General features: G+C 40.3%; 1 protein-coding gene across 2 annotated transcripts in view; it reads right to left on the bottom strand.

Annotated features, from left to right (window-relative positions):
• The window catches only part of RYK (receptor like tyrosine kinase), a 90,535-nt gene that overhangs the window by 43,265 nt on the left and 31,379 nt on the right, over window positions 1-15,891 (bottom strand). For both annotated transcript variants that reach the window (XM_008009075.3, XM_008009076.3), the window contains exons 3-5: window positions 8,031-8,130; window positions 6,198-6,332; window positions 3,979-4,032 (exon numbers count right to left, since the gene is read on the bottom strand). In XM_008009075.3, the coding sequence (XP_008007266.3) occupies window positions 3,979-4,032; window positions 6,198-6,332; window positions 8,031-8,130 (289 nt within the window). The remainder of the gene's footprint in view (window positions 1-3,978; window positions 4,033-6,197; window positions 6,333-8,030; window positions 8,131-15,891) is intronic.

The raw sequence follows: 15,891 nt of genomic DNA, 5'->3' as shown, positions 1-15,891 counted from the left end.
TGAAACCCTGCCTCTACTAAAAATATGAAAAAATTAGCCGGGCGTGGTGGCAGGCGCCTGTAGTCCCAGCTACTCGGGAGGCTGAGGCACGAGAATCACTTGCACCTCGAGGGCAGAGGTTGCAGCAAGCCGAGATCCCTCAACTGTACTCCAGCCTGGGCGACAGTGTGCAACTACAGCTCAAAAAAAAAAAAAAAGAATTTTTTAATAGAATTTTTGCCTAATGAGTATAATAGTCACTCACAAATGGTATACATAAAACATACATACCAGTGCATAAAATATACTATAGCAGTGCTGTCCAACAGAACTTTCTGCAGTAATGAAAATGTTCTCTAGAGTACTGTCCAATAGAGTAGCCACTGGTCACCTGTGACTATTAAGCATTCAAATGTAAATACAACTAAAGCTACTGAAATGTAGTCAGTAAAACTGACTGATGTTTTAATTTGACTTCACTGTAATTAAGTTAGAAAGTCACATGTGGCTAGCAGGCACCATACTAGACAGTGCAGATCTATATATTCTTCCTATCTCTTCAACAATGATGTTTGGGTTAGAGGGATCAGACATCGCTTTGTTGCCAGGGACCACTGACTCACAGAAGACTGAGTGACAGAAGGGTCCACAAGTTTATAAAAACAAACATTTATTCTTTTTTGAGAGTAACAGAAATTGTTTTGCTTTTCTGTTTTTAAAGACTCTATTCATTAAATAAAATGATACTCGGCTTTCTATTATTTTAAAAAGAGAGGCAGGCTGGGGGCGGTGGCTCACACCTATAATCCCAGCGCTTTGGGAGGCCAAGGTGGGTGGATCCCTTGAGGTCAGGAGTTTGAGACCAGCCTGGCCAACATAGTGAAATCCCATCTCTACTGAAAAAAAAAAAAAAAAATTACAAAAATTAGCCATGCCTGGTGGTGCGCACCTGTAGTCCCAGTTACTCAAGAGGCTGAGGCAGGAGAATCACTTGAACCCAGGAGGCAGAGGTTGTAGTGAACCAAAATCGCACCATTGCACTCCAGCCTGGGCAACAAAGCAAGACTCCGTCTCAAAAATAATAAATAAATAAATAAATAAATAAAAGAGACAAACAGCCTCAGCAACAGGGAAAATAACCCAATGACATAGACACAGCCACACACACACAGAAGCAAACTGAGAAAAAACACACAGAAACAAAGATACAGATGACAGAAGCAGGCAGAGTGGAAGACGCAAACAGAAGCAGAACTGGTGTGCCTGGAGATTCATGCAAGACATGATCATGAGTATTCACATCATAACTCTACTGAGCAAAACTTGAGGCATTTGGGGTTTATCCTAAATGAGATGGGGGATCATTGCAAGGTTTCAAGCAAAGCAATTTCACACGGCCACTTAACAAAAAATGACTGCATGATGTGTGAAGAATGCAAGAGCAGAAGCAGGGAATGAGTTAGAAGGTTACCAAAATAATTCAAGGAGAGAGCAGTGGCTTGAACAAGAGTGTTACAGTGAAGATGAGAAGTAAATGGATTTGGGAACACAGTCAACAGACTTTACAAATGGATTGTACCAAAGTAGAAAGAAAAAGAAGAATGAAAAGTTTTGGCTTAAGCGATAACTTGGATAAGGGTACCTTTATAAAGATAAAAATAAGCAGGTTGGGGATGTGAAAATCAAGAGTTTTGTCCAAGTTAAATTTGGAGTACCTAGTCTACTAACTAGGTACCTCATATCTCCATGCATAGATGTTAAATTGACAGATACACAAGTTTGGAGTTCTGGGGATAGTTCGGGATAAAAGATAAAAGTTATAGCTTTCAAAAACACATGGAAATAAGAAAAATAAAACTTTTCTAAAATTTAAACTTTCAATCAACAAACAATAAATCAGAACAGATTAATGCAAAGAGACCAAATGACTTCTAGGGCAGCTAGACTTGGCTGTAGCCTGAATGAAGGCATGACTTTCATCAAGAATGACCTTATGCCATGGGAAAGCTATTCAATCTTGGGAGGGGCAGGAAAAAATTCTAAATTCTGGAGGCATGTGTCAGCAGCGCTGTCCAAGCACTTTCCAGAGCAGAGCCGAGGATACAGCTCTGCTGGGCAGATCCCCCTAGATGTACCCTGCTCAATTACCTCCAAATTCCAGGCTTCCCTATGCATTTTTCCCATTCCCCATTTGCCACCATCTGGTCACCCTTCAGCTCTCAGAAGAGCTGTCACTGTTCTCAGGAAGCTATCCTTGGGTTCCCAAATCCCCTGTGCTTGCCATATCATAGCTTGCCATGCTATGTTGTTGTCACTGCCTATTGCCTTGTCTATTTCTCCCACTACATTATAAACCCCCGAGGACAGAGTCTATTTGCTCACAGTTTAGTCCTCTGCTTCAGTCATATGACCTAACACACCACAGACTCTCCATAGGTGTTGGGTGGCTGAATAAATAGAAAGGGCGGGAAGATGAGAGGGAGCAAGGAAGAGACAGACAGAGGCCAGGAATATGCAATACTGCTCTTTGTGAGAAGTAATATCCTACTAGCATAAAAGAAATGGGCAAAGTCACCAGAATTTTAAAAGTAAACTTTGGCAACGGTGACTTTAAATGTTTTTTTCTTTCTTTTCAGAAATATTCTAGCAAGTAGACAATATGTCACATTATTTTACAGGCAAAAAATTTCCACTTCGGGACATCCAGATACTCTGTGCTTCCCAAGGTGATGAAAAGACAAAATAGGTAGCACAGAGTACGATCTATAGACTATTCTTACCAAAGAGATGGTTCTAAATCTAATCAAGTGTAAAATCTACCTGCCAGTTTACAAAAGAGAAAAAATAAAAAAAAATGTTCAATGATTTCAGGAAGATGCAGAATGTGGGAAATTCTATGGGACAAATGATTTAATTTCTTCAATAAACAAGTAATATTAATAAAAGGGTTGGTGGTTTCTGATTAAAACAAAACACATATCACCCAAACAGTTGTGTAGGCTTCATTTGGATCTTGATTCAGTGGGGAAAAAAAGACATTTTTAAGACAATCAGGTTAATCTGAACATGGACTATCTATTGGAGATACTAAGCAACTGCTGTTAATTTCGTTATATGTGACAAATCAACATGAATAGGTATTAGGTGATTGTGGGTTTTTTTTTTTTTAAGGCCCTTTTAAAGGAGATCCACCCTGAAATATTTATGGGTGAAATAATCTGATGCCTGGGATGTGCCTGAAAATACTTTCCTCCACCCCTAACCAGCACAAAAGGAGGGAACCAATGGAAGAACGATGGCAAAGTGTTGATCATTACTGAGGTTGGGGGATGGGCACATGGAGTTCATCAAAGCGTACTCTGAACTTTTATAAGTTTTTGAAATTTTCAAAAAACAATTTTTTAAAAGTCTACTTGCATGAAGAGAATCTAGTATCCTTTTAAGATACTGGTATTAACACAACCCCAAGAAGAGTAAGACCCAACGATGTCTTCATTTCAGAAAAGAAAAAAAGAAGTTTGTAATAGTATCTAAACACAACCAATACCAAAAAAAAAAAAATCTACTTTGCATATCTGCTCTGTAGTTTTAAGTAACACAGTATCTTTAAGGTGTAAACCTTCACCTGGATGAAATTAGCTTAAGATTAGGTCCAGACCGCAAGCCAGATTTTCTAACCCTCCGCTAATACAGATCTTACATATATTTCATGGTCATACTTTAATTAGGACTACTCAAAAACATATGATATTCTTGCTTGTAAAACTTTTTAGCTTACTTGTTACAAAATACGTATAAATTTTAGTTCTCAAAATAGTCAATATTCTAAGTTTCATGACCTATCCACCAGTCTACAAAGCACCAGCAAAATAACAGCATGGTGTCATTATCATTTGACAAACTGGAAACCATGAGGCCTCCAAGCTTCATGCAATCATGTTTATATGCAGTCAACCATTTTTCATTTCTAATAATGGATAAAAATACATTAACACTTACAAATAGTTCTGCTAGTGTTTTTGTCCAAGGCTGAAGTTTTTACTTCTTCAAGTTCTGAATTTAAAAGGAGATAAATGATGCTTTAGAAATTCTCTTTTCCATGAAAATCTTTAATTACAATAATTATCAGAACATTGCTGGAACTCAGCAACAGGTATTTGTTGCAAGATAATGAAAGCTACGTTACTATTCCAATAATCACCACTACAGTCATCAATCAATAGTCTATACCACTGTTAGCCAATGGGTGTTACTTCTAGATGCTCAATGAAAATGTTCCTGTGGTCAAGAAGTTTGGGAAACGCCACATACTATAGTGTCTCTTTGGAGGTTCACAGTGAACATTAGAATGTAAAGACTAAAAGGAGTCCAGGGGTCACAAAACTTGTCTAACCCATAATTGCCATCCTCATATGATAAAGGAAACTTTTCTTGCTAGTAACACCTACTAACATTCCATATGGTACAGATATGTTTTCTGTTGCAGTTTTTGAAATATAGTAGGCTGGAAAACCAGATAAATAAAAACATTAAGATCACATAACAAAGTAAGAGTCATGAGCCTGAACTGGGTGACTAGGGTGGCCAAAACCATGACCAACAAATACAGAGGGCCAGAGAAAAACTTAAGTCTAAAACAGACCAGAAAATTACTCCAACATAGAATTTTAATGTTAATTTCACACACATATTAAAGAAAATGGAGAAGGTATATGATCATTTTGAGTATCAGTTGATCATTAACCTCAGCAGATATTAGCACTGGTGGGATCCACACTATGTCTGGTTATCATTCTGCCTTTAAGAGTAACATGAAGCACCATGGTACAGTCATGTCCATCTCTCCGAGGATCACGAACTGAATGTTTTATACTCCTCACTGGCTAGCTGTGATAGCCTAGGGGGCCTAGGGTCCAATCTCCTTATATCAAACATATAATGACCACACTGGACTAAAGAGTCTCTGAAATCTCCTTTGTCTTTAAAATTACATGGAAGTTGGTACATAACTGAATATAGTAGAACTGAAAATTGTAATCAAAACACTAAAGCTGAAAGACGCTAGCTTTTCTTTCTTAAAATGTCTATTCAAATGTAGTACAGCTTTTTTATCGGCATGTACCCAGACATTAGCCATTACAACTCACTTGTTGGCCTTAGGTGTTTTCATAACACTCAGCACAGATTTCAATTGGGAAATTTATTAAAAGTTTAACAAAGAGACTGACAGAACAGGTCTGCATCCTAGCTGTACCACTTAGCCATCTGATCTTGGCAAGCTAGATTCTCTGAAGCTCAGCTTCCTTTTCTGAAAATGACGACAATGACAGAACCCATTGCCTAGGGTTGCTGTAGGGATTAAACAGGTGTAATATCTGTCAAGCACTTAGAACATAGTAAACACTCAGGGTTTGGGAGGTTTTTTTAAGGATTTCCCCTCACCCCATCTTAGATACTAACCAATTCTACCTATGCGAACTTGTAAATTTGGGTCACTTTAGCTTTATGGAACTTACAGTGAGTGGGTTGGACTAACCTTGTAAGGAGAACTCCAAAATTCTTTGATTTATGACCTAGCATGCTGGAACTCTTTCATATCCACTCTGATTTCTTCAGTTTATAATTCAAAACCAAAAAAAACTAACTTTGGTAAGTACCCACATATGGTATTCTAAGTTTTAGGCTAGATTTAATGAATCATAAAAACAACAAACCTCTGAAACAGGTATTATGCCCATTTTACAGACGAAGAAAACTGAGCTTCAGAGACGTTAAGTAACTTGTATCAATATCTTGAAAAGACCAGAGCTGTCATTCCAACCCAGGTCTATCTCACCCCAGAGCAATGCTTCTGCATAAAAGTAACTTGATAAGGGAAACACAATTAACATAGTTACTCAGAAGTCCCAACAGAAATAAGAAATAAGAAATTTTTCTTATTTCTTTACCTCTTCAACCATTTTAGCACTATTCCTAATGGAAAACATCTTAGCAATTCTGACAAAAGATTTGAGAAAGCATGGACTGAATGAGGCCTGAGTGAGATTCTTGGCTACCAACTATCTGGATTATCTCAAAACTTCATCTGTCAGTGTTCTTTTCTCACTTGCAACTATAATCACGAGTTGGTCATAATCAAATCTGTGAAAAAACAACAAACTCTATTTTTCATCTTCTCACATATACGTAAAACATATTTTAGTAAATAAATTCCTTACTTTTGTAGCACATTTTCCTTCGTTTAAAATTTAAGACGGTAAAATTTTTTGAAGAATTTACTGTCAAGTTGAGCTGCATTAGTATCATAACTTCAGAATCTACTTTGCCAGTACAGGAAAGCTCTACCCGAAACACTGTTTAAAAAAGATAAGAAAAATATTTTACATTTTCTAAAAATCACCATTAATGCCCCAAAATGATTATTTTAAACATTTTAGAATTACTTATTTTTGCTGCAAGAAAACTAAAAATAATACATTTAAATAAAGTAACGAAACAAAAGTTTTTAGAGATCTTCAGACTACCACACCTCTAGACATTAAGCATTTAATCCATTATGGATATCAAAGTTAGTATTAAAGAACAAACCAAGACATCAATGAAGAGATAATTGTTTTCAACTTTTGCTCATCGTCTTTAACACATCACTTTGTCTCATAAGTCCTGCTATTCCAATACACTAAAGCTAAAGGATCATCAGGCAAACCTTAGCAGACACATCAGCTGTAGTAACAACAGAAATTACATGATCAAATGGAAAGACAACTCACTACCAAAATGCAAGTATGTCTGCTCTTCATAAAAAGATTAAATATAAACCTGTAAATGAATCTGATCAATTCTCAGCTATGAGTTTAAAAACAACACCTTTCTCAATAGAAACTGATTTTAATCCATAATTGTAGCAATGGGATAACAGACTTCAGTGCAGATAATTTTTTTCCCCAATCTTTAAGATTCTTTTCCTACAAATTTAAAATATATCATTCTACCATCTGTATGAGTGCATTAAAGATATGGGCATTTCTAAATTCCTTTACTGCCCACAAAAATTTAAGCAGCCTTCCCATGCTTTCTTCAAGCTTAATGTATGTGACTGATAACAGTGAATATGACTGCCAGAAAAAGTTTCACAACACTATTGTGGCTGATACTTTCAATTTTTAAAAATTTCCATTTCTTACAAATACCACAACTTAAAGAGCCTAAGAAGTTAATTCAAAAGAAGTTAAATTGGTGTAAATAAGACACTTATTCATTTACTCAGACTGTACTGAGTGCCTATCCTGTGCCATACTCTATGCTAAGCATCAAGGGAACTGCTAGATAATGTAATCAGTGCAAAAACAGTTAAATATAAGGTTCCAAGGGGGTAGGAAGAATAGAAGTTAACAAATGAAAGAAGAGAAGGTGGCAGGAAAAAGACAGTGTAGATCTTGAGTCTTGCAGAATGAGTAGGATTAATAGAAAGGAGTTCACAAGCAGAAAGAGGAAAAGATGATCCCAAATACTGAGACCAGCACATGCAAAGGCTTAAAGATCAGAACTTCACGTAGTCTGGAACTGCTAGAACTCTGGGGCAAGTGCAGCAACAAGGCTAGACAGGCAGACAGGGGCAGATGGTAAAGGATCCAGGACACAAGGTGGTGAGTCTGGAATGTTCAGTTGATGGGAGTGGAGGGCACTGATGGGCCTCAGGTGACAGGGTCAAATATGACCATGCAAAGACCATCTGGGCCACAGGGTGGAATGTGGTGCCTAATCAAAGCGAAATGAGATCAGACACAGGGACTCATGTGGAGGTAAGTACCAGCAATGCAGAAAAGGAGAGAGGGAGGGCTGAGCACAGAGAGTTCTAGAAGGACAGAAAAGAGAGAATGGTTTAAGAACACAGTGCAAATATTTACAAAAATTACTTTTCACAGTACTTACACATCTTATGCCTATCAAGTAATACACACTACTCATCAGTAGTTAAACTTCCGTTCTGGGGACACAGGGCATGCAGTTGAAAAAGTATGTTAACTCTGTCTTTGAAGAATCTCACTTACCTGATAAAGTGCGTGGAACTTCCCCCTGAACAGAAATGTTGACCTGGGGCATGTCCATTGCCAAAACATTGTCCACTTGGAATCCCAGCTTATATTCAACCTGTAAAATAGACAGAAATAAACAAAATGGACCCGTGATAAGAAGATACTATCAGCTTGACTTCATTGATTAGCTCATTAACTAGTCAATGCATGAGACTTTCACATGTACAAATAATCTAGGTATAAAAAAGTCCAAATTGTCAGAAATAGTCCCAAGAATTTTCAGTTGGATAAAAATTCAACTCAGCAAGCCACCCTCTTATTTTATGTCCAGAACAGGACCACCACTCTTCCATAAAACCTGCCATCTAGGGTCAGAAATCCTGCTGAGGACTATGCAGCACTGACAGAGAGGCCATGAAGAGCCAGATGTGAAGAACCAAAGTGGTGAGATATGTAACTGACAGACCATAAATAGCTACCAATGTCTTCTCTGGTTGATAAATGAAAGCCAAGCTCGGAGGGCCTCCTTGTGGCTGGTAGAAGAAGGTCTGCTCTGCAGACCCACTCACACAATAAGCAGATGCCAAGGTAGATTTCTCATAGAATAGCTAAGTCACATCCTCTAGTCTTGCTCCCACCAAAAAGAAAGTTCATATTTAGATCCCCATTTGACTTGAGAAGTGATTCAGAATCCAGAAGGGAAGAGAGGCAACCCATGAAATGTCGCTAAAACACCAATATTATCTATCAATACCTGGCCTACCCAATGTGGCTTAATAGAACCAATCAGCATCAATAATTATGGCTCTGTTGCTATGGAGAGTTCATGAAAGCAGCAGCTCAAACTGCAAAGCAATAGCTGAAATTCAGAATGGCTGCCAGCATCAAGACCTTCAATGAGGTCCTACAGTTCACATCACTCTCTGCCCTGCCCACAGGTTCTTGATACGTATGGTATCCCTCTCCCATTCAGTGGTCACAAAAGGTGTCATTGGTGGCAGACTGAGATTTGCAGAGCCATGAGGCAGCAGGTTGAGAAAAGAGTGAGAAGAAAGACATTCGATAAGCCATTCTTTAAGAAACTTAACTGGAAGAATGGGAGACAGATGGTGAAGTGGGCGGTGTTCCAAAGCTTTTCTTTCTTCGTTTTTAGATGAGATATTCAAATATGTATATATGCTGGCGAATAAAGCTAATGAAATGGTACATAATAAAGATGAAAGAAAAGAGGGAAAGAGTATCATCCCAGATATAAGGGAAGGGATGGCCCTTAACGCTTGGGCTACAGTGGAAGGTGTTGTTACCCATGAATAAGAAGGGCTCAATCTAGAGTTTGATTCCCCTCGGGGTTTCTCCTTTCACACTGTATTTAAAGTCTCTTAGCTAAACACTGTAGGGGTATACAAACATTAAACTCTTCCTTTGCAGTTAAGATAGGTACAAAAACAACTGTTAAAGGCTGTGTTTGATAAGTGCCACATTCCCAACAAAGCAAATGTTCTTGCTGCAGCACATCAGTGACTTAGAGGTACCTTGGCTAGAAAGTGTTCACACTCACCTTAGCATATCACAATACCATTGCTGCCACCAGGGGGTGCTACAGAGCCACAACCAAGCAAGTTTGGGCAGGGTATGAGCAAGCTTTCCAGCAATACAACATCAAAGAATGCATTCATTATACATCCCTACAGCCATGCTATCTCTGAACAGGACTATACATGAAGGGTAGGTGCACAAAAGAAAGCAGCACCGCCAGCAAGAACTGGGTTCGGAACCATAAGACCATGTGACCCTCAGGTAAATTAGTAACTTCTCTGAGTTTCCATTTTTTGTAAAATGAGGGTAATACATGTTATGAGGATCAAATAGGATCATTAATGTAATACACCTAACTGTTAGCCTGGCACAAGTCTCCTCTGATAAATGCAGACATCAGCGGCATCAGTAGTCATTCCAGAACAGACACCTTACTGCCATGCTGCACTTCTTCATAATCATCAGCCCACTGCTGGCCCCAGGGATTCTGACACGAAACTCCTGGGTCTGTCAAGAACACTGTTGCAGGCCTTCTGTTTCTTCCCCCATTCTGAGAACCTCCCTATTCAGAACAACCTCCTACACTCTCTGCCTCTTCACAAATGTCTTCCCACCTTCTCCCACAACCTGGCTTTCCTCAGAAGTCATCTGTTCCCCTATCATTCAGTTCCTATAACACCTGACCCTCAGGGCCTAGACAGCAGGGTCAGCACTCTTTAGGATCACTAGGTCCTTCCCAGACATCCCTTCCTCATGCCCTCATGCAATCCCCTCTACTCTGAGGCTCATAACTTCTTTTTTTGAGACCAAGTATCACTCTGTCACTCAGGCTGGAGTGCAGTGGCGTGATATCAGCTCACTGCAACCTCTGCCTCCTGGGTTCAAGTGATTCTCCTGCCTCAGCCTTCGAAGTAGCTGGGACTACAGGCACACGCCACCATGCCCAGCTAATTTTTGTATTTTTAGTAGAGACAGGGTTTCGCCATGTTGGCCGGGATGGTCTCGAATGATACCATTCTATCAAAGATCCCATCACCACCTGATTCCTACAAAACCAGTTCTCTGACTCCATCACTCCAAGTCAGCCAAAGTTTATGAGGCACATTTATGAGCCAGGAGCTGTGTTCCCAACAGGATGCAGTAGCCAGTTAAAGCCACTTCCCTTCTCTCCAGTATAGCCACAAACACCTAGTTTCATGTTTCCCACAGCCTAAGCCCTAAAGAAGGCAACATTACTGACAGTCATATTGGCACCTTCAGCTGGTTCACTCCTTCCAAACTCTCAAAGGGCAGCTCCAGCATCCTGACCACCCCTTACTCTACTCCTGCTGCTCAGCACTGCTGAAGGAAATCCATCCTACAGAGAAGGAGCTCTTATACAACGATGACCTCCAGTCTCAGCGGAGGCCTTTAGTTCCGTTCAGCAATCCCTTCCTCACTGACCCTCTCTTCCCTAGTCTTATTCCAACCTTACAGACCTTCCCCACCTCCTCACACTCAATGTTTTTGTCCCTTTCCACTAGCACAGAGGAACTCCATTTTCGCCTTTCTTTTCAACACCCAGGCAGATCTGTTAGAGCATCCATTCTTTTCATTCCACTCCCAAGGAAAGGTCCATTTTCCTCTCCAAATGTAAATCCTTCTCTCCTAGTACACTAGGTTCTAGCCCATTTCACCACTGATGGAATATCTTAATCATCCATTTCTCTCACTCTCTTTTATCTTCAATCCCTCCCAAGTGTCCAATTACCTACTAGGTAAATCTACCTAATTATCCTACAGCCTTCCAACTTAACAAATTCAAAGCCACACTTACTATCTCCCCAGAAACTTGCTGTCTCCTTTATCACAGGTCTCAGTTATCACAAGGAGAGAAGCAGCAGGCCAGAGACCAGAACCCCTAAGGAAGCAGAGAGGGTCTAGCAAAGGGGTCCAGGGCGCTAACTGCAGTTAAAAAAGGGGTAAGACTGGCACCTGAGCATTTCAGTGTGGCAAGGTGAAAAGGGGGAGAGAAGGGAGGGAAACGAGGTTGTGAGTGTAGCTGGCCAGTGAGGGCACAGGGAGAGGTGCAAAGGGCTGATGAGGAGATCTGAGAAGGCAGCCCCTTTGGTTGTATCAACAGCTTAGAGGAATATGAAGCATGAAACTGCGGAAGCCTGCTTGCTGGCTCCTTTTTTGAGGAACTGTCTAAAAATGGGGGGCATTCACAAGGTAGTTCTCTTTTCCCTCTGCAGTCTTTAGGATATAAATTTTAAAACTGCAGTTTCTGGGATTAGAGAAGAAATTGCCAATTATTGAAGTCCAATTTTCTCTAGTTGGGCATGTATCAATCTGTAAGGACTCTCACTTGCCAATCATCCTTTAAAGAAACAGATCTGCTCAAAAGTTAAATGTACAGTCTACTGGGACAAAGCAATCTGAACAGCAGTTGTTTATCAGAATGTAGAGTGAGCCAAAATACTTCAGAAAAGAAACTACAGGCCAGGCCTGGTGGCTCACACCTGTAATCCCAGCATTCTGGGAGGTCAATGCAGGTGGATCACTTGAGGCCAGGAGTTCTAGACCAGCCTGGCCAACATGGTAAAACCCTGTCTCTACTAAAAATACAAAAATTAGGTGGGCATGGTGGTGGGCACATGTAATCCCAGTTACTCGGGAGGCTGAGGCAGGAGAATCACTTGAACCCGGGAGGCGGAGGATGCAGTGAGCTGAGATCGCACCACTGCATGCCAGCCTGGGTAGACACAGTGAGACTCAGTCTCAAAAAAAAAAGGAAAAAAAAAAAAGAAAAGAAAAGGAAAAAAACAAAACAAAACAGAAACTACCAAAAATATAAACATTTGAATAAACTGAAAAATAAACATTTTTGCTTACGTTCCCTTACTTGGAAACAAATGGCAATTACAAGTAGGAAGCTGGCAAGTAAAGCCATTTCCTTCTGGAACACAGAGAGTACAGATTTAAAGTGAATACACTTGTCTACAGCTAAATAGCCCTTTAATTTCTCTGAACTTACTAGAAGTAATGCCTTTCTCATAGAAACCTCACTCTGCACAGGACATAGCCGCTGGCCTCCAGCGGTGTCTGCTGGAACTCTGGACAAGTTCCCTGCAACTCCTAGAAAATGATGATGAATTCCTGAAAGCAGAAAACAGCCATGCGGTGAGGGTGGGTAGTGGGAATATTCTGCTACATCCTGGCAAATTTTTGCTTTTTGGGTATCTAAAATAGCTACTGACGGCCAGATGCAGTGGCTCGTGCCTGTGATGCCAACACTTTGGGAGGCCGAGGAGGGCAGATCGCGAGGTCAGGAGATCAAGACCATCCTGGCTAACATGGTGAAACCCCATCTCTACTAAAAATACAAAAGAATTAGCCTGGCGTGGTGGCGGGCGCCTGTAGTCCTAGATACTCGGGAGGCTGAGGCGGGAGAATGGCGTGAACCCGGGAGGCGGAGCTTGCAGTGGGCTGAGATCCGGCCACTGCACTCCAGCCTGGGTGACACAGTGAGACTCTGTCTCAAAGAAAAAAAAAAAAAAAGCTACTGACACTCAACAGACACAGTTACATGTTTTTCCTGGATATTGGGGAATGTGCTGGAATACAGAAGAAACTAATTATCTGTTAAAGCGTCTCAGTAGCCTGCTTTTAAGTGTGTGGTCCTGTGAAAAAGAAGCAATACCAGAGTTCTACTCCCAGCTCAAAATGCAATTAACACAATGGTCTTTCCTGACCACTCGCTAAGGCATGTGTGACCTATGCACTAAGAGTAAGACAGCTTCAAGCCTCTGAAGAGACCACAATCTGTGCGGCAAGACAAAACCGTGTAAACACTGAGAAACACTATTACCAGAAGCTGTGATATGAGAACACTAATGTTAAAATATCTACAATGTTGAACTGACATATACCAGGGAGACAGGAGATCTCTGGAAGCAAATATTTCATCTTCTGGCAAAACCTTAAAGAAAGAACCGAGGGTTTCCGATGAAGTAATTAGAGCTTGAGAGGCACAGCCTTCCTTCTGAAAGTTCATGATTACACCTCAGGGTTAAACGATCAGGTGACAAACCCTTCATCAAGCCTCCCCTGCCTTCATGTGTGACTTTCCCATTTCAGGTCATCTCTATCATCTGCTTCCTCTAACCCTACTTCTCCTACCTTAAGCAAGTCCCTTTCCAAACCTGGGTCTTAATTTCCTCACAGGAACTGATCAATAACCAAAGTACAACCATATAATAATAAATAATACAGCCATTTGAAGGGGGAAAAAGTACGACTCTGTATCAAGTGACAGAGATCCTTGACCAGGATATTGTTCAGTGCTCTGCAAACTGCAGAAAAGTATGTGGTATGTTAGTTGTTGAAAGATGTATATATACATATACACATGGATGCTTATATACACACAAACTATTTCTAAAGGAAAGACAAGAATCAGGCAACACTGGCTGACTCAGGCGAGGGGACCTAAGTGGCTGGATTGCTCAGGGACGGTACCAGAAGGTGTAGGGGACTTACTTTTCACTGTATACCCTTTAAGCTTTTTAAATTTTTACTATGTGCATATATTATCTACTCACAAGATTAATTTTTAAAATAAATAAACATAATCAACTGTGCTAAAATCACCAGAGATTATGACCTAGAATTGGGAACTGCAATAGTGTCTGAAGCCTGAAACTATATTAACACTCAACCCACTCATTTTTCCAAACTTATAACCTCACTCTATTAAGAGTAAAATATCTGAAACATCCCATTTGTGCAATTACTGTCGAGTGTACCCAGCCTATATGTTTTCACACTTCCAGAAATAGGAAAGTCACCACTCCTAAAGCCACACATTCCAACTCTGAAAAGCCCTAACTGCTCAGAAGTTCCCCATTTGTTGAGCCGGGCCCTGTGGCTTCTACCTGCACATTTCTTCTGCAGTAAGTACCACGTGCTATACCAAGCACAGGGGATACCCTTTAAGGTGCTCAGCTTACAGGAGGGAGAAAGAAAAGAAAATCAAACTAGTACAATATTCTTAAAGTATAACTAGTAAAGTAAAGCTATGAGAGAGGAGAAGGGCACTGTGCAGACAGAAAAGGGCACCTGGCACATTGGAGGAGAGGTGACACCAGGTCACAGCTTTATGAGATAAACAGGAGTTATTCAGGTAAAGAATGAAGAAAGGGCATTTGTGGCAAACAGCAGCACTGTGACAGATCACAGAGCATTCAGGAAATTCCAAGACAGAAAAAAATGACACTAAATGACTGGCTAGATAGGAGGCAGAAAAGAAAGGCCAAAACCAGACCATAAAGGCCTCTGACGAAATCAAGAGCTTTATTCCGGTAGCAACAGAGAAGCCTAGGGTGGCTTTGTGAAGGGTGCAACGAGAGGTCAGTCCAGAGGAAAGGAGACCAGTTAGAAGACCACTTCTGAACCCAGCAAGAAACAATGAAGGCCCAAACTAAGGGTGAGGCATTGGGTCACAAGAGAGGTAAGAAACGAATTTAAGATGTAATTATTAGAGAGAATCAACTAGATTTAGAAAGTGTAGGAGAAGGAAACTAGGATCCCTTCTACATTTCTGGCCTGGACATGTAAATGAATGGTCATGCCCTCCAAAAAAATCAGGAAACTTCTGCCTCACGAAGAATATCATACCACAGTGGCAGCCCAAATGTGCACTAACAATGATATTTATACCTGCCAAAGAAGTAACTTGGAAATTATGCGCTATAAAATAATGTGAATGATATGGGAGTACAATTACAGCTATACCAAGGCTTCTCCTGACCCAAAATGCACCACGCTAACACAGGTTTCCCTTCAAACACATATATTCACCTGAGCCCCTCCCACCTGCTCTCTCCCACTCCAACATCCTCCTGTAACAGGCTCCTAAGACTCAGACACCCATTACCAGCAATGTCAGGGCCCTGCGCTCACTCCAAATAACAGTGTATATTAACTGTTTTAAAGGAATCAGTAAAAGGAGGTTTTATTTTGTTCAGTCCTGACTGCCACTTCCCACATTGCCTTTGGACTCACAAATCACTACCCATACACTTCCAGGAAACCTTCTCATATCAGCATTCTTTTTTCCTAAGTGTGCCCAGAAATATTTACACTCTGTTCAAAGTCAATAGAAGCACCTAGAACAGAATTCTCTAATAAACCTTTCACCATTTTGAAATACATTTATTATTTGTTTTTATATGTATCAACATCAAAGGTAAGAATAATAACAAAGAATTAGCTATCAATTTTTTGGAGAATATAAGAAGCTTCTCTGCCTGAAAGATGTTCATAGAAACACTGGACCTCAGAGTTGCAAAGGAACTTA

The sequence above is a fragment of the Chlorocebus sabaeus genome, chromosome 15, assembly GCF_047675955.1.
Source record: "Chlorocebus sabaeus isolate Y175 chromosome 15, mChlSab1.0.hap1, whole genome shotgun sequence".
In the NCBI taxonomy this organism is placed as follows: Eukaryota; Metazoa; Chordata; class Mammalia; order Primates; family Cercopithecidae; genus Chlorocebus; species Chlorocebus sabaeus.
The sequence above is the reverse complement of the archived record's forward strand: the minus strand, read 5'-3'. Positions and strand labels throughout refer to the sequence as shown.